The sequence below is a fragment of the Pelecanus crispus genome, chromosome 10 (assembly GCF_030463565.1).
Source record: "Pelecanus crispus isolate bPelCri1 chromosome 10, bPelCri1.pri, whole genome shotgun sequence".
Classification (NCBI taxonomy): domain Eukaryota; kingdom Metazoa; phylum Chordata; class Aves; order Pelecaniformes; family Pelecanidae; genus Pelecanus; species Pelecanus crispus.
In genome coordinates this window covers 42,670,661-42,695,670 of record NC_134652.1, presented here as the reverse complement: position 1 = coordinate 42,695,670, position 25,010 = coordinate 42,670,661, and the positions used below count along the sequence as shown (strand labels likewise).

The window sequence follows — 25,010 nt, the reverse complement described above, 5'->3', positions numbered from 1 at the left end:
GATAACTATGTCCATTTTGCTTAATATTGTCTGAATCAGAGAGATTAATGTTATGAAAATCACGGGTTTTTTAATAGAGGATTCAAAAAGGAAATTATTATATTTCACTAGTAGCATTTTAGTTATACTTTGTTGTAGCAGTAGCCAAGAAAGAACTATTTCGCATGAATATAAAGTATGATCAAAGTTATCAAAAATGTGTAGTTATCAAAAGCACACAATTCAGGAGTGTGTTTAGCAAGCTCACTAGGAGGACCAGGACCAATACCAATCTCAATCCTTCTCGCTCCAGTTCTTTTTCAACACCTTGTTTTAAGAGAAAATACCACATGTGTTTTATCAGCTAATCTCCCTCACTAAGCTAAAAATCCAAGTCCCTTTGATCTGCTGAAAATTCAAAGACTGAAAAGGATCCATAAAACTGTTAGGAAATCCACACTGGTGACCCATTTTAAGAACACAGCAGGAGGAGGCACACGCACGCACGGAGGAAAATGAAATTAATATATAAAGGGGAGTAGGCATGGATGAGGTTATTCCACAGAAACCAGGTCATGCAAGCACAGAAGCATGGTGACAGCAAGACTGAGTTTAGGAATGGTTTTAGGAAAAACCACTGACAAACACCATCACACGAGGGTCCAGCTACACCACTGTCCCCCACCGTTACCTCTGTCTAGCGGAGATCCCATCATATACAAGATAAAGGAAAGAAAACTGGTTAACCGACAATAAAATAAGCAGGCAAAACATAACATCACGTTGAACAGTTAGACTTGCGAAGAGCACGAAAGTTTTGAAGCAACCAGGTTGTTGCTTCGACTGGGCACCGCTACGAAGCCTGAGCAGACATCCCAGCAAGAGTTAGCACGTAGCCTCTCCGGGTCAGACCCCCTGTCTGCAGCTGATGCCTCGCATACACCTCCGGGGTTTTGGGTTTTTTGGGGGTTGGTTGGGTGGTTTTTGGTTTTTTTTTTTTGGAGAGAACTCACCATTGTATGTGACTGCAGAGTGGGGATGAGCTCAGCTAATAATTTAGATGAAAACTTAACCCGTATCTGGTTCGGAAACCACAAGAAAAGAGACAAAAATAATCACATACATCACCCCCCAAAAAAAAAAAAATTACAGTTTTGAAAAAAAAAAAAAAGAAAGAGTTCAGCTCTACTGATCAAATAAAACTCTTCCAGTGGCTCGTCCTTTACCATCTGGAGAGCGTCAGGATAAGAAGAGGTGACTCACTAACAGCAGACAACATGCTAATGGCATTCATTTTATGCAAGATAACCACTATTTATGTTTACGGGATACCAGGTTGAAGTATCATTTACTGGGGGGGGGGGGGAGAAAGCTTTTGCTTCCCATCGAGACGGATCCGAAGCGAAATTACACTGATGCTTATGTTAAGGACAAATAAACAGCGCCTGGTTTTCCTTTAAACCGAAGGCAGGATTTGTGGAGAAAGCAGTTTTCTGGGATTGCTGCTGGCGGTGTTGCCAGCAGCATCTCACCTGCTCGTGTGATTTATTGCTCCTTCCTCCGCCTGCCTGTCTTTGGCAGCGTTCATCAGAAACTAGCTATTAGCAGCCTACTTCACCCACTCGCAGGATCCCAGGAAAAAGTTCCAGAGGTCAGCTTATTACTTTTGACGCGTTTCCTTTCTGCACCTAAAATTCACAGTCGGCAAACAGCTCAAAATATTCCTCATAAGCTGAAAACCACATCCATAGACTAACAATAAAGAAAAGTTATTAAATTAATCGCTCTCTGAAATACAGAGGCTCAGACAGATGGAAGCAGCATTTACTCATTTGCATCTTACTTTGAGCAAAGAAATTAAAATTTTGATTTATTTTATGCAAGTGCCTACTTGTCAGAAACCTCGGGAAGGGGAACGTGCGCTGTCACAGCGGTGCCCAGCCTGCCTGCAGCTAACAGGAAAGGGAATCTCTCCCACTGATCTCAATAGCGGAAAAAACATGCAGCCAAGTTGCTACAATAACAACTGACCCAATAAATAAGATTTTCAGGTTCTCAGCCCTGGAAGCACTAGGACAGAAGTCTAAAAAAAAAAAAATTCACAACTCTCCCATTGATTTTCTTCCAACCCACTGAGGAGCTGCGTGTTTGCTTTCCACAAAGCACGTGGGAAGCTCGCCCCGTTACAGGGAAGGCTGAAAGCATCCTTCTCAGGGGGTGTTCCCCACCATTAAAGGTTGTAATTCTACAGATTTATATTAAAATCCCCAGGGGAAAAAAAAAAAAAAAATAATGAAGAAAACCCAAAAATCAATCTACCTACTTTACAAAGCAGAATGGGGACTGCTGCGATCCCTCAAAGTTCAAGGTGGAGAAACCCAAAGTCAGTCCCCGCTAACACCCAAGACCACCGTCTATAGACCTCGAGCTTCTTTTCCACATCCTACCTTCCTTCCAGCATACCGCGCCATCCCTTCTAGCCAGAAAAGTAATGCATGGGATCAGAAAACGTAGGGAAAAACCGCTTCCCAAGCCTCCATCCCCTTTTAGAGACATGTCATCTTCACAAATTAGTTATATACACAAGTTCAGGACAACTTTCACGTTTCACATCCTTTTGTAGCTGAATACAAGTTAATTCTCAAAGTGCTCCGTCAAAAGAGACAAACGTCTTCCATTTAAGATTTTTTTTTTTTTCTATGCTAAATCCATCCCCAAGACCAGAGTAATTGATTAAGATCATTCAGCACGGCTGAAAAACATTCAAAACGGCATTCACGAGTGAGCAAGCCACGGGAAACAGTTTGCAGGTACGATGTATTTTTTAATCAAGCAGTAGATTTATATTAAATAAGCACACGAGCGAGCAAACATCCAAATTAACACGTAAAAAGAAAAAGAAATCCAAATGTACCATTGCTTTCAGCACAAGCATGGCTGTGTAAGGTTTAGCGAAAAGCCGCCAGTCCAGTCTCAGTGGAATAAAACTTATTACAAGCATTCAGGCAGATTATCTTACAATACCAGACATCGACAACAGGTCAAAAAAAAAAAAAAAGTAATTTAATTTCAAAATACAAAGCTCGGTTTGCCCTTTCCAACTCGGGCTCCAAGCCCAACAAACAGCACCAGAACATGGGTTGAAAATATCAGCAACAGCGACCAACCTCCCCTGCAGACCTGTGTGCTGCAGAAAACCAAGCTGCATGCCGTACCCGGCCATCTCCCCCAACTTCTGTTACAGGCTGGCTGCAAGCAAGCGAAGCACCCAAAGATACAGCACGATCTTCGCATATTCTACCCCAAAACTGATCTACTGCCGGAGCCTCCCTCGAGCCAAATACATGGTACAGCTCCCAGGCACAAAGGATTTGGGGGGGGAAAAAAAAAAACCACAACCCCACTGATTCCTTCCATTCCTCGCCAAATATAACCTTTATTTTGCACTTGAAAATTGTTTTCCCAGGGCTGAGTGAGAGTGAAACATGTTAATACCTAATTATGCAAATCTAAAAAAAAAAAAAAAAAAAAAGTGTTTTTGCAAGTTAAGGGATGCCTTCTCTGCAAAGGTGCGGTGCTGGTGTTTGCTCTGCATTCCTAACGCACATTTAGAAAAGCCTCATCAGCTAAATCCTTGCAGCTCCACTTCATTTTGCATTTCAGAAACTACTTCATGAGCAGCATTTAATTTGCCGCTTTGGGAAGAAGGCATTCTCGGTAAGTCACTTAAGACTCGACAGCTTGTGTTTCAATCTGGAGGAGAAAACACGCTTTCAGCACTTTTTTTCACGTAACTTGTTTATGTTTCAATATCACCTTTGTACTTATATACGCCAAAGCTTCAGGAATTTATCAGCCTTGTGTGACCACTCGACAGTGACTTACACCTTCCAAAACAACAACAAAATAAATATCAAAGTGCATGCAAGATAATGACTATTTCTCCAGAACCAGAAAGTACTTTTGTAAATTAGCAAGGAATTTTAGATGAACCATAACCACCTTTTATTGACAAATGCCATCATACTCAGTTTGTTCCTTTTTAAAAGCAATATTTTACGGTTACCAACATTGTGTAAGCAAATACAAACCCATGAACGCTTCGAACAGTGACGTCACCTTGCGGCAAAGCAATTCTCTTTCAGTCCCAACTGACCACCTTCAGTTATGCAAATCATTTAAAAGACATTTATTAGCTTATTTCTTTTATGGCTAGCTGTAGACATACAGGAAAAGAAGTTAAAATGCTGTGTGTTCGGTGTTAAACAGAAATACTCTCTTTTCCACAACAGTTTCCAAAAAATCTGTGTTACAAGTTTGCCCCATGTAGACAATTTCTTCCCTTGTTTCTGAGTTTTCTGGCTTTATAAGGTAAAGACGACCCTCCATATTATTGCAGTTTTGGGATATGTGTCTCTTTACAAATGAAATCTCTCTAAGAAGAGAAAAAAACCCCACATTAGTACTCGTGCACATAACATTAAGCCGTACGCGTAAGACACGACGTGCTATTAGACCTGCTCGCACATGGCTCGACACCTTGGGCTTAAATCAGTAGGCAGCGCTGCTATAAATAAAAAGCTATTAGGAATCCTTCTAAGGATGGGAAAACAAATATTTTGGTAAAATTTATTGGACGATCCATTTAATTAATGCATTTTGAACACTCTTTAGCACCTACCACGCGTATTGTCTGACATCTTTAAAAATATTAGCTGGCATCTACCATCTCATTAGCGCTACGCAACATGGAAACGCGCAGCGACGCGGCTCCCGTTTGCCCGGTCCAGCAGAGCCTGCAGGACAGCGTCGTGCCGGCACGGGCTGCTACGGCTCCGTCCCAAGCTGGGCTGTTGAAAATCTGGGAAAACACACACCGAGCTACTCGCCGACTAAGGCGTTCGCAGCAGATGCTCTGCATTAGTCTAACACGTGAGACAGATAAGGGAAAACCCTTAAAAAATGCCAGTGAAAACTGCAGGCAATGCAGCCTGCTATGGTAACTGAAAATATTAATGCTTTCAACTCTGCCTGCGTCAAAATGCTGAACTGGAGGGCTCTGAAACGAGGGAGATTTTTAATTTTCACTTTTTTTTTTTTTTTTTTTTTTTAAGATACAAACTTTAAAGAACCACAGCCACGTATTTAGAGATTTCGTGACAACTCATGCTGGCACCTTACTACCTACATTAAGAAAACTTTCAGAATCAGATTTTAAGATGGAGCCTTTCAGCCCAGATGTTCAAAAGCCCTTTAGGGAAAAAGAGGCAGGGGAGGTCCCTCTGCACTGTGAAACAAGGACAAAAAAACAACTTAGGGGAGAGTAGAGGAATTTAGGTTTTTTTAAAGCTAGCTTTGTAATGTGGATGCAAAATAACTCATTTTAGACACACTGCCTGGGATTCTTTATATTACTTTTTTATATATCACTAAATAAGAAAAAAGTGTTTCACATTGTGACAGAAACAGCACAAGGATTTTCTGAAACTCATAAACCTCTTTTTGCAGCGGAAAAGTTTACAATGTCATTCCTAGTGGGTCTAGATAATTTACTATGAAGTCTACGTACTAACACAAACACAGACAGATTCTGCACGGCAAATCGTGGTGGGTGAGTTAGCGTAGGAAAATGCTTAAAATTTACTGTTGGCAAATAAATACTGCAGCTTATGACCTTTCAAGAGTATATTTTGATAAAGAGTTTTTTAAAACCTTCGATTTGGGGGTTATTTTATCTGTCTATATGCACAGGGGGACAAAAATACAGAGCTGGACACGGATGAAGTTGTTCTGCGTATTCTCACCCTCCGAATTTGAATTTGGACACGTACCGAGACTCAAAAATTAGGCAGCAATTATTACTACGGGTGGTCTCCTGAGACTGGAAAGAGAACTCTGCATTCCCTCCTTCCAGCAAGGCTGTAAATATTCATCACCCTTAAAACAAACGGCACCTGCAACGCAAGGCCAGCATTCTGTATGACCAAGAAAAAAAAAAAAAAAATGACACAGACTTTCCCGACCCTTGGCAGGCAGCAGACCCACTCATGCAAGGGAGGAACCCCTGCTGGAAAAGCAAATAGGAAATGCCTCGGAAAAGGGACAGTCTACACTTCTGCTTCCCTCCGCTGCGGCGTCTCGGTCCTCTGCGGGGTAATGAAATCGCAGTCTGCAGGACCACAGTGGCATTCATCATGGGAATTTGATGGGGGATGATTAAAATTAGGTCCTTGATGTCCCAAATCATGCTTCTGAAATGAGCTGACTTCTGACACCTTTGAATTTAAATGGCTGTTTAGGTCTCCAGATGGATATGGGGATACTGCTTTCCCTCATCTCAGCCTGCATTACCAAGATGAACTCATTACGCCGATAATGCACGCTGCTCGTTTTCTCCAGTAAAAGCTCCAGTGTGGAAGAACATGAGGAAAACAGTAATTCTGTACAGAAAGCAAGCATTAAACACTGGCTCAGGCAATGAGGTTGGGGCCACACACTCAGTACTAATCACTCGCCAAATGAGAAAGGGGTTTGGGGAAAATCCGCATGGAATCATGTAATTAGAGAGTGTCCTCACACTCACAAACGGTTTGAGGAACCGCATTAAGATACAACTAAAAATCCTGCTGTTCCTTCCCATTCTCTCACTCCTTGCTTCTTCTTCGCCTGCTTCTCCCATCCAGCCCTGCTCTCCTTCCTGCAGTCAGTGAGGTCGAGCACCTCCTAAAACATTCCCTCCCATCCTGCTCAAAGCATCCTCCTTCCCTCTTCCCTTCTCCCGACCAATTCCACATTACCCAGAGTTTTCAGGGCTCAGTTTTGTATCCCTGAAGCGTTAATCTAACGCCAGTGAAACTATCAAAGAAATTAAAGCCAAAAACGATCCCATAAAGCACTTTCTGATTAAAAGACTGCATACGCCCACTATAAGGGCACTTTGTCACCAAGCTACTTATTTTTTGCTAACTTCCCCCATGGATGCCACGAACGCCACAAAGCTACAGGGCAAACAGAACGTTTAGAGTACATTTCCCTCTTTCCTCACTAATACTAAATGAACTTCCCTCTGCTCTCTAGTTCCTTTTCCTAGAAATCATCTTATGAACTACAGCATCTAAACATCCTCTTCCTAAAATATTCTTTAATATACTTCACGCTACACAGTTCTCTAACTTGAAAAACTCGAGCAAGTTTGCAAAAATAGCCTTCCTCAAACTTGCACACGTTCAAATACGTGATGTTGCCCCACGGAATTTGGCCAGAGAAACGCCCGTCCTTTCTCACAGAATAAAACTAACTCCGTGGCCTCGAGCGGAAAATGCCATTCGCCAACAGAGCCAGCTCCACCGCACGCTCATCAAGCTGCAAAACAAGTCAGAAGCCTCAAAAGACACCATGAAAATAGGCGGACAGGGAGATACGCATTCGAGCTTTGCTCAAAGATGTTCCCCTTAATAAAGTCACGTATTAACGGTTACCCTGAGGACCGTACTCGTAACAAGCCAAATTTAAGTATTCTGAAATAAATCCTTTAGGCTGAGGATCAAGGAGAGGATTCAGGATTATTTATTACAGGAGCGGGGAGAAGGGGTGAGCGTACACTGTCCCTTTTACGTGAAAAGTGCATATTATGAGGTCTGAAGCACAAACTAATCAAAGCACATGCTGTCTGCTTTGTACCTGCCAGAAATCCTGGTGGAAGGGGAGAAGGTTAGAAAAGGGAAGAAAATGAGGGAATGCTTGGTTACACCAAAAACACCAATCCATAATTAGAATAAAGACGCAAGTATCAGAGATATTAGTAGCCGGAAGAAACACCCGCTGGGTACCTAGAAATCAGAATAAAAGAGGACATAGAGCAACCAGAGCATTTTAGTAGTATCTGCCAAAGGAGCCCTGTGAAAACGAGCAGCAGAATTAGCGGTACGAATAGGTAACAGTAAGTAGAGCCCTGTCAAAACCGAAATACGCCACAAACGCTTGGTAGAGGAGGTAGGGAAGGATGAAGCGTGTTCTGTACATGGATGTAAAGCAACTCAGGTGTCCACCAAGATGTCTGTGCACCATGCATTTACCTGTGTTAGAAGCGACTAAATGCCGTCTTTGATGAAATTTGTTTTTATGAAAAACGAGCCAAGAGAAGAAATCGCAGTTCAGTGTCCGCACACGTCCCCAGCGAACCACACGCAGGAAAAAGCGGTGAGGAACACAAAAGTAACTCAAAACTGCTCACCAGAGCACACGGGAGGACCAAGGTGGGAGGAGAAAGCTAGCGAGCAAAGAAACCCACAAACACAGACACTGGTGTCAGCAAAGAAAGTCAAGAAGAGAAAAATCGTGTCGTGTCAGCTCAGATTTGCTCAATATCTGCAATAAACCGCATCTCTGCTTGCCTCCACAAATGGTCGCAGGCACGAATAACCTCCTGCTAGTTTGCTACGGACACTTTTGGGGACAGCAGAGGAACTTTTGTATCAATGAGTGTAAGTTTATTATCTACGTAAGAAGATGCCTCCTCTTTACTATGTAGAAAACCAACCTGCACTAAGATCAGAAGCTGATGGAATTTAAAGCAGGAAATCTGAAATTAGACAGAGATGTTCAAAAAAACGGGTAGATGTGGCACTTGGGGACATGGTTTAATCTAGTCTACCCTTGATTGGTTTAGAGTGGACTTGGCAGTGTAGGTTAGTGGTTGGACTGGATGATCTGAAAGGTCTTTTCCAACCTAAACGATTCGATGATTCTATGTTCCACACTGTTACGTCAACAGCTCAAACTGCTGATGCTGGGGACTCATCTATTTCAAACACTCTTACAACAGACGCTGGCAAGACCTCGTACAGTTGGATTTCGAGGACTTCTCACCCGTTTTCAATGCGTCCAAGCTAGAGAAAGTACTGAGTATCCCTTCTGAGTTAATGGGCTCAGTAAATCAACTGCACACGCGCTTTACGCTGCTATTTGCTGAACTGCAATAGTTTGCTTTTGTTATCGGTCGCACCCTTCTGAAGGAAGGTTTCAGAGACACGTAAAGACCACAGGAGCTCAGAGCTCTGATCCAGTGTTTGACTCCTGAATGACAGCAGGACTCGGAGCTTGTCTCGCTTGCTGCAAGCTTGGGTCTACGGCAGCTTATGCCGCTCTGGTGGAAGCCTCATGTTCCAGCCTCAGCCATATACAAAGGACCCCAAAAATTAAGGCTCTGAATAAAGACCCCCCTCTTCTCCCTCTTTCAAATGTGGCAGCAAGATCCTTCACTCCACCAGAAAAACCTGTACTAAGGATGGTCCATCTACCTCCACGTCTTTTTCGTGGGGATCCTTCCTGAGCACATTTTTTCAGGCTCCTGTACTCCTGAGACGCTCTTTAAATCATCTGGCAAGAAATCTTCCTCCGGAGCTGACTCCCAGCAGCTTTTCTTTAATGGACACACACCTCCAGTTAAAAGGCCTTGGCAGGTAAGTGTAGTTTAAGCTAATGATCGTACTGATCCGTGATACGAGCCTGCATTATACAGTGGAGGGGAGTTTCAGATGTTTTCCTGACCCTTACCTGATTCTTCCCTTCCTACACTTCTTTCTCAGTGGAGGACATCAAAGAAACCAACACAAAAGCACACGTAGTTTTAAACAAATTGCCAGGATAAAACAGAAAAAACCCCACTTGCAACATAAGTTAGTAGCCAGAACATGCGGGTACGCTTAAGTACAAACTGCCTTTGCTTTTTTGAAGTGATGAGGACCGGAATTGAACGTCCGCAGACCCTCCTGGCTCCAAGCAACCCTACCACCTCTGGTAGGGACTTCCTGCTAACCAGAGAGGGACAACGCCCTGCAAGGAAAAGGCACAGAAACCGTCTGAAGTTATTTTCCTTTTCCTTCATTTTGCTATTGCTCTGCATTACTCTCGGGCAACCCACAAAATCTAGAGATGTAAATATAAATACTGGCAGGAAATACTTAATTCATAAATTTAATTAGAGGGCATTGAACGCCTCTATAATTACTTACTACAGCAATGGTAGCAGGAGGGTAAGCTGTTGCTGGTAGCTCAAAGGCTTTGGTTCGTATTAAGCAGTAGCAAGAAATTTTCCCCGCAGGAGAACAAAAAAGAGCAAGTCAAGTGTACTCTGCATTAAACTAATCAGCCATCTAGGGTTTGGGTTTTTTTTTTTTTCCTAAATAGGCTAGAGGTCTCTGAAAAGCACTACAGCTTACCTTCGGTGTGAACGCCCAACAACGCACAGACGGATCTATGCCGTGCATCCACTGCATCCATCGCCTGCCTCTGCTCCCCCCTTTACGCCAGGCTGCACTGCCGAAAGCTGAGCTGCAGGACACCTGGGAGCTCCCTGCGCTGGCTCACCAGGATGGGGACCGCACCAAAGGACCCAGGGGACAGCGCGGGCGTTCGCTCTGAACAGGGTGGATACGCGGCTCACGCTTTCGAGGAACACCACGAACAGCATGGCTTTTTTTTCTTTGAGGGATTAAGCTTGTCAATCATTAATGCAAAAGCCAAAAAAACCCCATCAAGTAAACAGAGAGGGCACGAAAACAAGAATTTTAAACAAAATCTGTATTATAACTCATGTAACATTAATGAAGCTTATGCCACGTTACACGTGCTAAGATATACACTTCTACTTAGCAAGAGCTTATTCATCACCATCATCTGGCTAAGCAAGATGCAAACAGTGAGTGATCAAACAGCACAGCGCCTCAGTTTGAAAATCAGGTGTGCAAAGAGCATCTCCACATGACTCTCAAAATGCCCTTCCTTAAGCCCTAACAAACATTATGCAGCAGGGGAACAGCACATGTTTAATTAAATAGGACTTCGCTCCTCCTAACCAGAGGGCACGCTTTTCAAGACAGTAGGACAAGAGAAAGGAGAACATGAGACATTTCTCCTACGGACGGGTTAGAAAAGCATTTGCTTTCCCACCGCCAAAACGCAAGAGGAGGCGAGAGACACTCTGGAAATGGAGCAGATGAACAGTTGTGGTCTCGCCACCTTCGTGCCACAGCACCCTGAGCTACGCATCAGATTGCGCCTATTCTCACATCAGCCTTTTGTTCAGGCTCAATATGAACACTTTGAAATGTCTGCAGACTGACTAATATTTTTTTTCTACTCTGAATGAATAGCAGTCAATGCCTCTTTTCCTCTACTTTCCAGACCACGCTTCCCTGGGGAAGAAACCACCACACTTAGACAAAAATGGAGCCAGGGACAGAATTGCCTCCCTACGCACTCAGCCCAGCAGCACGTCAAAGAAAAGCATGAGCTCCTGTTGGCACACAGATCTGACCAAGGGTTTTTGCTGGATGAATGTCTCCAGGGTTTTTGGTCTTGCAATGAGTGAAGAAAAAGCATTTGGGCTCAAATTACAGGAGCATTGTCCCCATTAATAAGGCAGTAAACACATACCTCCCTCTCCATCAACTCTATAAATTACCACTAGGAAGAAGAAGGGGCGGGAAGAGGGGAAAAAAAAAGCAGCTGTTGTCTTCTCACCATAGCATTCAATCACATGCACAGCACAACGCTTCAGAAACCCGACACGATTACAACACAGGGGCACGTCACTCCACAAAATCCTTTGGCAAGACCAGTCCCCATCGCCACATGACAGCCAATTAGTTGTTTTGATGGTAGTTTTATGTGAATAAAATTGGTTCTGTGAAAAGAGCAGCTCATACATCTGCTCACTAACGCTGCAGCATTTAAATCTCAAACATACGTGCTCAAAATTCATCACCGATACTTGAAACGTTGTCCTGTAAAATGTAAATAAAATGCAACTGACTGCACAGCTGATTCTATTCTTTTAACTGAATCTCTTTCTAAATTATTACTTGCATGCAACCCTGGCTACGCATCTTTGCTTGGAACTAAAATTAGTTCTCTTTTCTACTCTTCAGCCAGGATCTAGCCTGCGGATTGTCAGTACTTTTCAGCACCACAGCTTGCTTGTGTCTGACTGCTCACAAACTCCTTTCACCTTAAAAATTAAAAGGAAATTGCCAGTGAACAGGCCTATTAACTTTTTGAGCGCACACCTGCACCACAAGTCCCATTACCTCTGCGTGACATTCGTAAGGATGCTTAGGGGAACGATGGACCTCTTCCCCTTCTGCCCGAGCTCATCAGCTCCACCAACGCACGCAGGGAAAGCGCCAGCAAGTCGTCTCCAGGTAGAGAGGATGCTTTGATAACCCCAGAGGAATACGTAGTTGGAGACAGGCAAGGAGAGAGAGATACAAAAGGGTTGCATCCCTCGGGTGCTGCTATGCAAGTGAAACGCAAATGAGCAACGTCAGCTCTGCAGCACCTCAGTTGGTGCTCGACTGGGTAAAGACAGCGTTGTTTTTTAACCTGAAACCCAAAGCAAGCCATAAAATGAGAACAAGATGCTATCAGACAGATCAATCTACTGCCAGCTTCTTTCATTACCAAGGGAGAGCCAAGGCCAACTTGTCTTGTACTCTCCTCAAATTATCCTTGCACCTGGACATTACCAGTACCCTAATAGCCACAACCAGATTTAGCCAGTCCCAAGGTGTCTTTAAGCAGACAGCCAAGCAAACAAGAACCTCTATGTCTTCATTTTCAGAGCAAACTGCTTCTAGGGTGTTATTAGACTGTGGAAAAAAACCAGGGTCCCAGGAGAAGGTAACAATAAAGAAAAGTCCACTGCAGTACCCTAAATCTGCTGCCTCACTTTCAGACTATCCAAACCACAGCACACCGACATCCAAGTGCAGCACCGACATCTGTAAGTTATATAAAAAGCAATTTCACTCTGCTGCAGGTCAGAGCCAAAGGTGGTTAGCACGTAAGACAAAGGCAATCTGTTCTCCACCCTTCAGCCAGCACGGACGTTCGCCACGCTGAACGGCAAGACCCTAAGAGCGTGGATGAGGGTGCACAGTCAAGCACGGTACCTCAAACACCGACTGCGGGCTTTCAACACCCCTGTGCTGGTGACTGTGTCCATCCCATCCAAACGCGTTGCAATTCAAGCCCTCGGTGCTGAGGGGCAGAGGAACAGCAAGTTGAGTTCAGCAAAGGGACTGCCTTTGGATCTTTTAGCCAGCATGATAGGAACCAGCTGCGGAGTGCTCAGGAACAGAGGAATAATTAGCAGAAATAGTGTGGGATTCAGCATTTCTTCCCTACAAACAAATCTTGTTTATGTAAAGCCTAAGGGATGAGTGTGATAGCGTGACAAGAGAAAATTATGAAAGTGAGTGGATGCAAAATCGACTGTCATAAACCAGAGGGAGAAACATTTGATATTTTCCAAAGAATGTATGTACTACTTTTTTGTTTGCTTGTTTGGATTTTTTTGAATCACGAAAAGCAGACATTGGGTTTGTGGCAGGGGGAGAAAACAAGTGTTCATAACATGCTTCATCGTTTTCTGCATCAAAACTAACTGCCAAAATACTACCTTCCAAGTGTCTGTTTTCAAGCAAAATCTCGCTCTGCTGCCTGGGTAACCAGAACACTTGTACACCGCTGATGACAGGGACCCCAGATATTTGATCACCTTCTGTCTTTACCTTTCCCTGCTAAACACAAAACCAGACAGGAAACTGCACGTGTACAGCGCACGCTGTGTTTATATAAAGCTTTAAATGCATTTTTTTCAGTGTTGAGGCTTTCTGGAAATGCCTGACACTATGTGTCAGGCGCATCACTCAGCAATGACGGGATCAGACGCTGACCTCCTTTTGGAAAAAACAGAAGCTTTACTTTCAGGTGATGCAGGTGAAATGAAAATATTGCTAAAAGCTGGAGTACCGTTATGTGCTCATGGTGATATGATGGAAAATTAACTAACCTGCAGTTATCTGCATCAGGAAGTCAGTATGAACTGCTAGTCCTAGGGCTAGAGCCGCCTTTACCGTACCCCTCCGTACCAGTGGGATTTACGGTGTGGTTAATTGGGTCTCTGATTTGCATAATAGCAGGTAGGATGCTGCACGGCTCCACTTAACACAGGCAGACAAAACTAGATCAGAGCGTGCTCGACATTTTACCAACACGTAGCGTGACAGCACAAACATCCAGAACAGTCGTGTACCGCTGTAGGAAGGACCTAGGGTTCAAAAGGGGAATGGAATAAGGGTGTTTGACAGCAGGGGGAAATACATGCTCGGGATGCAGATAAAACACACAAGAGCATCTCCTTCCTTTAGCAATCTCGAGAGGAGTCTGGAAGGGAATGGTCAAGTGAGTTTTCCCCAAAACAGCACAGCTCATCAAGCTCTCACAGTCATAAAGAAGCAGTAAGGAAACACGATTACAACCTATAGTTTCCTGGCCTAGCAGTATATAAGAAGAGGTAATATGTCATCTGCAAACATTAAAACACCTTTAAAAAAAAAAATTTCCCATTCACTGTCATTACCTTAAAAGGACTGCAATGCTACTAAACAGCAAAAAGCTCAGACAAGAACACTTCAAATACTTCATTTAACTTACACCCACATACGGGTAATAACTGAAGGGCTAGGTTAAAAAGCCATTGAAAAAACACACTTAATAGTCTAACATGCTCACCTTCCCATCATAGCGTTTCACTATAAACTGATCCAGGCCCAGGTCTGAAAGAGAAAAAAACCAAGATAGTTCAATTAAAAAAATGCTCTCAGAGTGTAAAAGCAAGCATTTCTTGGGTTTTCTGTTCGAGTGGGTACTACAAAGGAAAATGCACTGTCTGAATAACATCAGTGGAAAGTGTAAGGACAGAGAAGGAAAAATTTTTTGGCTTCGTCCATTTTGTACTTTGTATTTTGATCATGAAAGACAAACAAACTCATGGCATCAGAGAAGAAAACCTCCTTCTGGCAGGGAGAACAAGAGCACAGCTCCAAGCATCTCTCAAGAGCCCGAAACACTCATCCCAAAGCAGAAAATTTCTGCACTATTACCAGGCAGACATTCCGCCCGTGACGCATGTTCGTAACACTCTTACTTTGCTTCTAATAACACCTTTTGAATGGCTCACAAACTGAAAAACAAAGAATTGTTCCCATAATTAATTGGGATATCCCCAAATAAATCCAAAACTTGTTCAAATTTTAGTATGAAATTGCTTGTAAATAGGTTTTAAAGGACGTAAGTTGTAGCTGCATCCATAAGGCGGCAAGCACTTCAGCGTGAAGTCTATTTTGGAGAAAGCCAGGGAGAGGGGTCATTTATACTAGTAAATTCAGCCTCTCACACCATCACAAAATGTTTTTCCTGTTCTGAAGAGAGTGGAAAAAAAAAATCCCAGCATTTGCAGAGTTAAGGCACAGAGCTCTCAATCTAATCCACAATGCCTGGCAGGCTATACGTACACTGATGAATGCACATGTAAGCGAGATGACAAAAATATTCAGGAAGATTAATTATCTGAGCTTTGCAATCCAAAGTCGGGAAGATGCACCCTGGGAGGAGATTAAACAGAACTCAAACCGAGCATTTCCAGTAATTCAGGAGAGCACGGGCCGAGTTTCTGTTCTCTGAAGAATAAAAGCCCTCAGTAGAGCTATGTCCCATGCATTTTCTGCCACTGTTTATGATAATTATCACATCCGCATTTCAATTTAAATTAGAAAAAGGATGGAAAAAACCAAAATAAACCTCTCCCACGTCTGCTGCATCACCTGCTTGCGAAGGAGGATAATAAAACCCTTGCCATCTACTGGGAAGGTTTGTGATGGTTACAGTGCAGGACATGGAGTTATTCATCACGGGACGACCCCCTCGACCCTTCTGAACCAAAGCAGCTAAAACTCCCCCAATTTCAAAGGTCAAGGCAATTATCAGAGGGCTTTCTGCATTTGGGAATATTCAAGCCAGCAAGCACCTTCTCAATATTTTGCGTGCCTGACAAGAGTGAAAATTGCATATTCATACACGTTTTCAGACTTTAATTACCTTCTGAAGACTTCTGTCCTCCTCAAAGTTGTGGGTATAAACACAGTGCAGTAAGTGTTGTCACATTTAGAGGCAGGATTCATTTAATAAAGGTGCTTATTTTACCAGAGACACGTTATCTGGTCAGAGCTCGGCCCTGACCATCCGTCTGGACGCTGACCCCTAAGCTGAGCTTAGCTTTCTATCCATGAGCCGTAATAAAGTCATTTCTCAGGCACACCTCCTGTCCCGTGCCAGGAAACAATGCTCCAAGACGTATCCCTGACAGCCCAACATTACACACGTACTCACGGAAAGCTAAAAGAGGACACAGGTTAAAAACAGCAAGTGAAATTATGTCTTAATGGCAACCCCCTCCCCGCAACTGGACACTGCTATTGGGAAAGCAAACAGGTTGCAAAGACGACCCAAAATGAATGGACGCTCAAGCAGATAACAGCAAGAAAAGATGAACTAACAACTGTTTTCTTTTACATGTACATAAAAAGGAAATAGTACGTGTATTTCTAAATCTGTATAATAAATATCTATCTATCTAATATGTAATTAATAAGTATATATGTCTGTGTGTACATAGAGAAAAGTCATTAAAAACAATCCAATGACACCTTAAAAGGTGGAATACCAGTACCTATGCTAAAGGAAAAAGCTAATAATAAAAACTTTGTGCTCTCCACAGATGTAACATGAGGTGGGGAAAAGGAGAGGTGAAGCAGGGTATGACTGGAGGGGACTAAAAAGCACAAGAGAGTTAACAGCAACGGATGACAATAGTGATGGAGTCAACGCAAGAAAAAAACACGCTGGTGAAATCAGGAGTTTTGAATACACGGAGATTTGCCTCCAAGCTGGGGTTTGGTGCAGCCCCATTCACCTAAGCACGGAGATGTTTGTCTCCATGCGTTTCCTCAATTGCTACGGCACATAACGAAAAGACCCAGGAAAACAAAAACACCTGGGTAAGCTGAGACTGCTCCTGCACGGGAAAGAGCGATGGATTTTGACATACGCATAGCGTTTCTGTAACTGCATCCAAACCCTCATGCCAGGTGTAGAAGCTGCCAGGTCTGTCCTCAAGCTTAAGAGCTCCGAGCATTTCATTATTCGCTGAAGAAACCGCTTGCAGCACCGGAGCTGTTACAGAAACGTCGTTATCGTTACCTGTACCACGTCAGCCTCCTTGGACACAACCACGCCTGATGAGAAGCAAATACGGAACCTCGGTTTATGCACGTCTCCGAGGTCAGGGAGAGACATTTGTACGAAAACGCAGCACAAAAACTTGTCACTTCTGCTCCTGCCTTTTTTCATGTCACTGTGTCAGCATGCCCTGGCAGACAGCATTATCTATGGCAAGCACAAGCACAGTGGTTCCCAGCAGTGTTTTATGCTCACCCTTCCTCCCAGCCACGCACAACGACATCCCCTCTGCTCCGCTGGATTAACTAAGCTGCACGCTTACGTCCCTCTATAAAATTCCCCTTACCATAGCTCCTGACAGAATAAGCCAATGCAAAAGCTGGAAAAGGGCATTTATATGTTCAAGGCATACAGTTTTACTCAACACGTTTTCCTTTTTCCAATACAGTTTATTTTCTTTTTTATGGACTTAGCTATGTGTTTTTCCACAAGTCTTTAATCTTAGAAGTTGACAAAAGGAAACCAAGAAAAAAGAGGGACTGTTGCCTGATGCCTCTGTTCTTCTTTCTTTACATTACATGGAGGAAAAGCCTTTTGGTTTTTTTTTTGTTTGGTTGGTTTTTTTAAGACGTTACAATAGGAATCAGCGTTTCCAGCCTAGCATTTGCGTAGGCTGGAAAGCTAATGGAAACGCTGCTCCAGTGAGGACAATCACATCCGAACAAGGAAAGGAAAGAATGCTAGTTATTACATCTCTGCTATTCAAAAGGCAGCATGCGAAGTCAGAGCCACCGCAGGATTGTCTGTAAGTGATACACTCATAAAACAAATATCCCCTGGCGGGGCTATTGCCGACAAGCTGCAGGAACACAAGCTAATAGGCATTTTTAACAGTTAAAAAGAGCTTTTCCACCTTTCACCGAAAAGCAGGGGCTGAAATACCGTCCTCCTAGAAATGGATTAAAGGATTCCCTTCAAGAGAGATGGCAATGAAATCCAGAAATCATTTGAGGAGGAGACCTGGCTGCTTCAGGAAGCCTCCCGGTGCCCGAAGGCAGCGCGACGTGCACCACGGCTACTCCAGAACGCACAGTGGGCTTCGGTGCTCATTTCTGCTCGAGCAAACCCACCGTGACCTGCCCCAGAATATGCCCTTTATTTGCACGAAACACTGCACAACACCTCACCTTTCGCTGCACGTCTGGATTATCAAAGCCCCTTTTGCTCACCCAGCCAAGGGTCCTGCACTAGCCTCACCTTCAGCAGCACCGGCAGTGACCTGCAACCATTTCCAAATTTGCTTGCCGTAGCCAGATTGCTTGTCATCTTTAAGTACCACTATGTATTACTCCTACAAATTCCAACACCACCTGAATTACCATCAGGGGACCAAAAGAAACAGCAGCAGTGCTGTGGAGTAGCTAAGCCAGTAGCATCACTGTACGCGTTATTTCAGATTATACTGACACCACTTACCAATACTAACAATAAAGGCCCCCACTCTTATTCATGTGTTGGTACTTTCACAGCACTCTAAAAATAAAAATGTTTCAAAATAAACCAAAATTACTTACACTCACTGCCTGCCACAACGGGGAAAAGAGGGTGTTCAACCAGAGAACCATATTCTCTGCATTTACTTCTTTCCTTTTGGGCTGGGGAGGATGTTTTAATGGAGAAGGAATTATTTATGTAAAGAAAAAAAACCCCACACAATAACCTGCTGTTACTCTTGTTCAGCTCTAATCAAATCTAAAGTCAAACGCTTATTGTATTTCTATTGATTAACAAAAACATACATGCCACAGATTCACTCAAAGCTAGCTAATTACCACACTTGATAAATATCTAAACAATTCCTAAGCTCTTCATGTTATCCTGTTAAAAAAAAAAAAAAAGCCACAGGCAGCAGATTATAGATTGCAGTTTTAAAAAATATTTAGCGAACAAGCTTCCAGCAAAACAATTATATTATGCCAAGAACACAGTTGAGATCAATTAGAAACCATCGTGATTTCCTCTGGGACGCTAGCAGTTTTCCACTGATGGAAAAACCTTTTCAGCCCCTTCCAGTCTTTATATTCTTGTCAGATTTTTCACATTATTTGGGTAACATTTACTCATCATCTGTAGATGAGCAAAAGGGCTAATTACCAAGACTGAAAAAGAGCCTACTAGCCATGCATGTGAAATGCTACGTTACGGGAGGAGAAAAGTTTTCCCCTCCAGAGCTCTAACCCAGCTTCTGATTTTTGTATGAGTATTTTCCCCTGAATTTAAAATGTAATCCGCAAGCGAACAGTGAGCTGCCTGAGATTTCTCAGGGGGCAACACTTCCAGGTTTGTGTTAAGGTCCAAAACGATTTTGTCCAAGGAACTACTTTGCTCTCGTCTATCTCCCCCTGCTCCAACAGGCAAGTCAGCCTCTCTACGAGATGGGCATTCAAAACAGCACAGATCAGCCATAACAACCCGTCATCTCTACTGGAAGCCCTAATTATTTCTTTTTTCTGATGACTATCACATAAGCATGCACGTAAACGCACCTCTCGCTTGCTCCTCCTCGGCTAGGGGTTCCTGGGGCCTCCTGTCAGGCACGACAGGCTCAGAGATGATCCTTGCTTAGGAATGATGTTTTCACAGAAAAACACCCCACACCTATTCACCCTCCTGGTTCTGGAAGATAACCACAAAGTTACCTCCACTTCTTATTCACACCCTTTCCCTGAAGATATCTCCCGCAGATGTATTTAGGAGAGAACACAAAAATAAGTCCCCATCAAAAACCAGAAGGCAAGTTCAGCATCTCTGGTTTCCTTCTGGATCTTAAATATTCCAGTCGAACGCTTTGCGCTAGTTTAGGAATCTGTACGAGCCTAGGGAGTCCTCCCCACCAGACCAGGTGAGCACTTGTTGCAGCTCATAACTGCTGGTTCTACAGAAGTTCAGATCCATATTTTACAAACTTAACTCAAAATAATAATCACTCAAGCACTGCAACAACCCAGAACCCAGCTGGGACTCAGCTGCTCATGAAGTCCAGACATTAAAAAAACCCCACCATTTAAAAAACCAAGAATCAAGTTATATCAAGTCACCAGGCATCAGCTCCATCCTTCCCAGCTCCTCTCCTCCCACACGAACCTGCGTGCAGAGGCTGCAGGGGCACAGCTGCTGCTTTTGGCTGAGCTTCGACAGCATGTTTGTGGTTTCTTGCAGAAAAGGGCAGGAAAAAAAAAAAAAAAGAAAACCAAAAAACCTTCTAGGGCATTTCCAAGAATTCAGACATTTGAGCTGCTGCAGAGCGTGGTGGATCTTGAAAGGCATCTTTCGTGCAGCAGGACTTTGCGTTAACCAGGTAGGTTAAAACTGGTATTGAAGAGCAAGATTGCTTTGGGTATAACCTGTCTTTGTCCAGCGTGCTGTGATGAGATACGAAGCCTTTTTTTACTTCTTTTAATCCTTACTACAAAGGCACAAAAAACCCCTGGTCCTGGCTTAGTATGCCACAGCTCCTTTTTAGTCCAGAATGCCCCAAAGTACTCGCTTCCCCCAGGAAGACAATGCAGAATGGAAACAGAGAAACCTGGGGGAATGGAGGGAACTGGGAGGCTAGGAAAGGGAGGACTTGGCAGGCCACCACCAAGGAGGTCCAAGCTCTTGGAAACACTCATGCAGGCCAACAGCTACATAGACTACAGAGAACGTGGCAGCAACAACCTGCAAGTTCAGGCACGGTTACAGCTCCTGCCAAGTGTCACGGCTTCATACACCTCTCGCAGCAAAAGCCCATGCTGTCTCCGAAGAGCTCCAACATCTAAAATGGGGTTTTTGCAAACCCTTTCCTTCCCCTCCGGAGCCTCAGAGGTAGTACCTTCAGCTGGTGTTGGGCTGGGGTACCAAGCAAGCACCAGGTATGAAGCAACCACCCCCGCTCATCCAGCCTTGGAGATGAGCTACCTCTTGGGTACCAGAGGAGGTGGGAGGAAAAAAACAACGCAGGACTGCAGGGAGCAGGTATCACTGCCCACGCTTCTGTTGGCGCTTGGACTTTCCAGACAGCATAAAAAGAATTTTTTTTTTTTTTTTTTAAAGCAGCTTCCAAGTTTAATGCCATTCTTTGGCTTATTCTGACAGACACTTCCAAACTCAGCAAGAGTGTGTCACACCTTAAGCACAGCTTGCCTACTTGGGAAAGCTACAGCAGAAAGTTTTACTGAACTATGAAGAAAAAGCAATCTACAGGAGCTAACAGATTGGCATTAATTTTCCCCAAGCTAGCAAAACACAGTCTAGAATTCAGTTGATGCTTTATTGACAATAAATCAACTTTCCCCTATGTAATCCATAAAAATGAATCAGGCATACGATACCTCACAGCAGATTAGCAGTTTAAAAATAAATACAACAGGAACTTAAGATACCTCGCTACTCCATATCACTTATATTCCACAGTATTTTCTCTCCATAAAATAGCAGACAACAAGTTACTCGCTGAAGTTACGACCAGCATCTTGACCGTTCAAGAGCATCTCCTGTCCTGCTCAAGTCTTGGACTGCTTATGCAGGACCACATTAATTCACAGGACCAGAAGGCGACCGCTTCACCACACAAACCTATCAACAAATACGACCCATGGAAAACCTTGGGGTCAGCGGGACAGCAGGAAGCAATCCGTAATTCAGTTCAAGCATTAACCTACCTAGCTGGTACGATTACGGTGGGCTACGTCACTACCTGAAGGAGATTTCCGAGGAGCACTCGGGGCTACGTCGCTCCCCGAAGAAGCTCCTTGGGACAAAGGTGGGATGCTCCAGCCCCGGCAGAGGCCATGCCCAACTCGTGACTAAGGGAGAAAGCAGCCGCGGCATTTCCCTACTAATCTATAATCTAGTTTATCCTATGAGTCAGAAGTACCGAACAGATGTAAAGTACAGAAATAAACCAGCCAGCAGGTAGCAGTCTTTGTCTTTAACTTCTGCTTTTAAAATCAGACCTATCATTTTTTTTTTTTTTTACTACCAGCTTTTAGAACATTTGCAACAAGGTTATGGCTGGTTTGACTATGCCAGCCAGAAAAGGAAGGTCAAAGAAAGCATACCCCCCTGATGAGCAAGACCGGCAAATTGGTCACAACAGACGAGGAGAAGGCTGAGGTACTCAACAACTTCTTTGCCTCGGTCCTCACCGGCAACCTCTCTTCCCACACCTCTTCAGTGGATGGACTGCAGGACCAGGACTGGGGGAGCAAAGCCCTTCCCACGGTAAGAGAAGATCAGGTCCGTGACCACCTGAGGAACCTGAACATGCACAAGTCTGTGGGACCTGATGAGATGCACCCCAGAGTCCTGAGGGAACTGGCTGATGTAGTTGCCAAGCCACTCTCCATGATATTTGAAAAGTCATGGCAGTCGGGTGAACTCCCCAGTGACTGGAAAAAAGGAAACATTGCACCCATTTTCAAGAAAGGTTGAAAGGAGGACCCTGGGAACTACTGACCTGTCAGCCTCACCTCTGTGCTCGGGAAGATCACTGAACATGTCCTCCTAGAAGCTATGCTAAGGCACACAGAGGTGATTCGAGACAGCCAGCAAGGCTTCAGCAAGGGCAAGTCCTGCCTGACCACCCGAATGGCCTTCTATGATGGAGTGACTGCATCGGTGGACAAGGGAAGAGCTACGGATGTCGTCTGTCTGGATTTCTGTAAGGCCTTTGACAGAGTCACCCACAACACCCTTCTCTCTAAACTGGAGAGATACGGATTTGGTGGGTGGACTGTTCAGCGGATGAGGAATTGGCTGGATGGTCGCATCCAGAGGGTCGTGGTCAATGGCTCGATGTCCAGAGGGAGATCTGTGACAAGTGGTGTCCCTCGGGGGTCTATGTTGGGACCAGTACCATTTAATACCTTCATCAGTGACACAGACAGGGGGATCAAGCACACCCTCAGCAAGTCTGCAGATGACACCAAGCTGAGGGGTGCAGCTGACACACCTGAGGGATGGGATGCCATCCAGAGGGACCTGGACAAGCTGGGGAGGTGGGCCCATGTGGATCTCATGAGGTCCAACAAGGCCAAGGGCAGGGTCCTGCACCTGGGACGGGGCAACCCCCGGTATCAGCACAGGCTGGGGGACGAAGGGATGGAGAGCAGCCCTGCGGAGAAGGGCTTGGGGGTGCTGGGGGATGAAAAGCTGGACACGAGCCGGCAATGTGCGCTGGCAGCCCAGAAAGCCAACCCCATCCTGGGCTGCATCCCCACAGCGTGGGCAGCGGGGCGAGGGAGGGGATTCTGCCCCTCTGCCCCGCTCTGGGCAGACCCCCCTGCAGCCCTGCGCCCAGCTCGGGGCCCTCAGCACAAGGACACGGAGCTGCTGGAGCGGGGCCAGGGGAGGCCCCAAAAATGCCCCAAGGGCTGGAGCCCCTCTGCTGCGGGGCCAGGCTGGGGGAGCTGGGGGTGCTCAGCCTGGAGAGGAGGGGGCTGCGGGGAGGCCTTAATACAGCCTGGCAGTGCTGACAGGGGGCTTATGAGAAAGATGGGGACAAACTTTTTAGCAGGGCCTGTTGCGACAGGACAAGGGGTAATGGTTTTAAACTAAAGAAGAACAGATTTAGACTGGATATAAGGAAGAAATGTTTTACAATGAGGGCGGTGAAGCGCTGGACCAGGTTGCCCAGAGAGGTGGGAGATGCCCCATCCCTGGGAACATCCCAGGCCAGGTTGGACGGGGCTCTGAGCACCCTGATTGAGTTGAAGATGTCCCTGTTCATTGCAGGGGGTTGGACTAGATGACCTTTAAAGGCCCCTTCCAACCCAAACTACTCTATGGTTCTATGATCAGGTGTTTTCCTCTTCTACTGTCCATTATGTATTAAAAAAAAACCATTTACCGCGATTGTTACGATGTACAGCACTCGTCAGGAACAATCATCCTAGCAGCAGCTTCGTCTAGAAGCAAGTCCACAACGGTAACGGTCCTCAAGACAGATTTTCAAACCAAGAAGATAAGATGCCCATGCTCCTGCTTTGCCTGCTGATGGGCAGCCAAAGCTCAATTTCCATCTCATTCCACTTTCCAAGAGCACCTGTAAGTATCACTTAGGCAATTTTCTTCCCTTATAGGCTGCTTTGCATCACTGACTGGCACCATTTGCAGGCACTTAAAGGCACGACAGGCTTCACGGGGCCATTTAAGCCACTCACCTAGCCAGGATAATAATAGTTAGAGAGGAAAGTCAGTGGCTAAGATTGACAAATTATTTCCCATCCAGTCACCTTCGCTCCTCTCCAAAGCAGGTGTTTTCTGAGCACTCTTCCACCTATTTTCTGTGCACACTTTAAAATGCACCAAGCACATATATTGCATGGAAGAAGTAAAAGAGAATCAGGTGTGTTCAAATTAAACTTAGGATGTTTTCTATTTTTAGGCTGGCTGACAAGAAACAAAATTACTTGCATGGGAAGACTCACACTCATCCAGGTGCTACTGCTTTTCAAATTACCAGTTCAAGGAGCTTTATGTAGATAAGATGGTAACACACAATTTCCGCATCTACGAACATTATCTTCTGTTTAGTGCTCAAACTACTTCTTCACTGAAGATGGAACCATGTAATTCATGTGAAAACTACAGCCCTTTTCAGGACTTGATGAAAACCTAAATATCAGTTCACCAACATGCTTTTAACACTAATGTCAGGATTATCTTTTCTTCCCTCCTGCACACACTTCCTATTACTGTTGTCTAAGCACAAGCATACACGGAATTTATTTAGCAGCTGTCACGTAAGATACCAAACAGTTGCACAGTTTGTACATGAACCCCACTCTCAAAAAGTTAACATTTGGGGGCTTCATTAATGCCTGCAGAGAGAAGAGGAGTTTTTATTTGGCAAAAGCCTGTTTCATTCTTTGACATACGCTGTGGGAGACGAAGAAACCTGATTT

General features: G+C 44.5%; 1 protein-coding gene across 2 annotated transcripts in view; it reads right to left on the bottom strand.

Annotated features, from left to right (window-relative positions):
* Positions 1-25,010, bottom strand: part of MICU1 (mitochondrial calcium uptake 1) — a 116,221-nt gene that overhangs the window by 55,113 nt on the left and 36,098 nt on the right. Inside the window, exons 6-8 of one of the 2 annotated variants that reach the window (XM_075717732.1) lie at positions 14,557-14,600; positions 7,660-7,671; positions 671-676 (exon numbers count right to left, since the gene is read on the bottom strand). In XM_075717732.1, coding sequence (XP_075573847.1) covers positions 671-676; positions 7,660-7,671; positions 14,557-14,600 — 62 coding nt within the window. The remainder of the gene's footprint in view (positions 1-670; positions 677-7,659; positions 7,672-14,556; positions 14,601-25,010) is intronic. The other variant, XM_075717731.1, reaches the window with a different exon arrangement.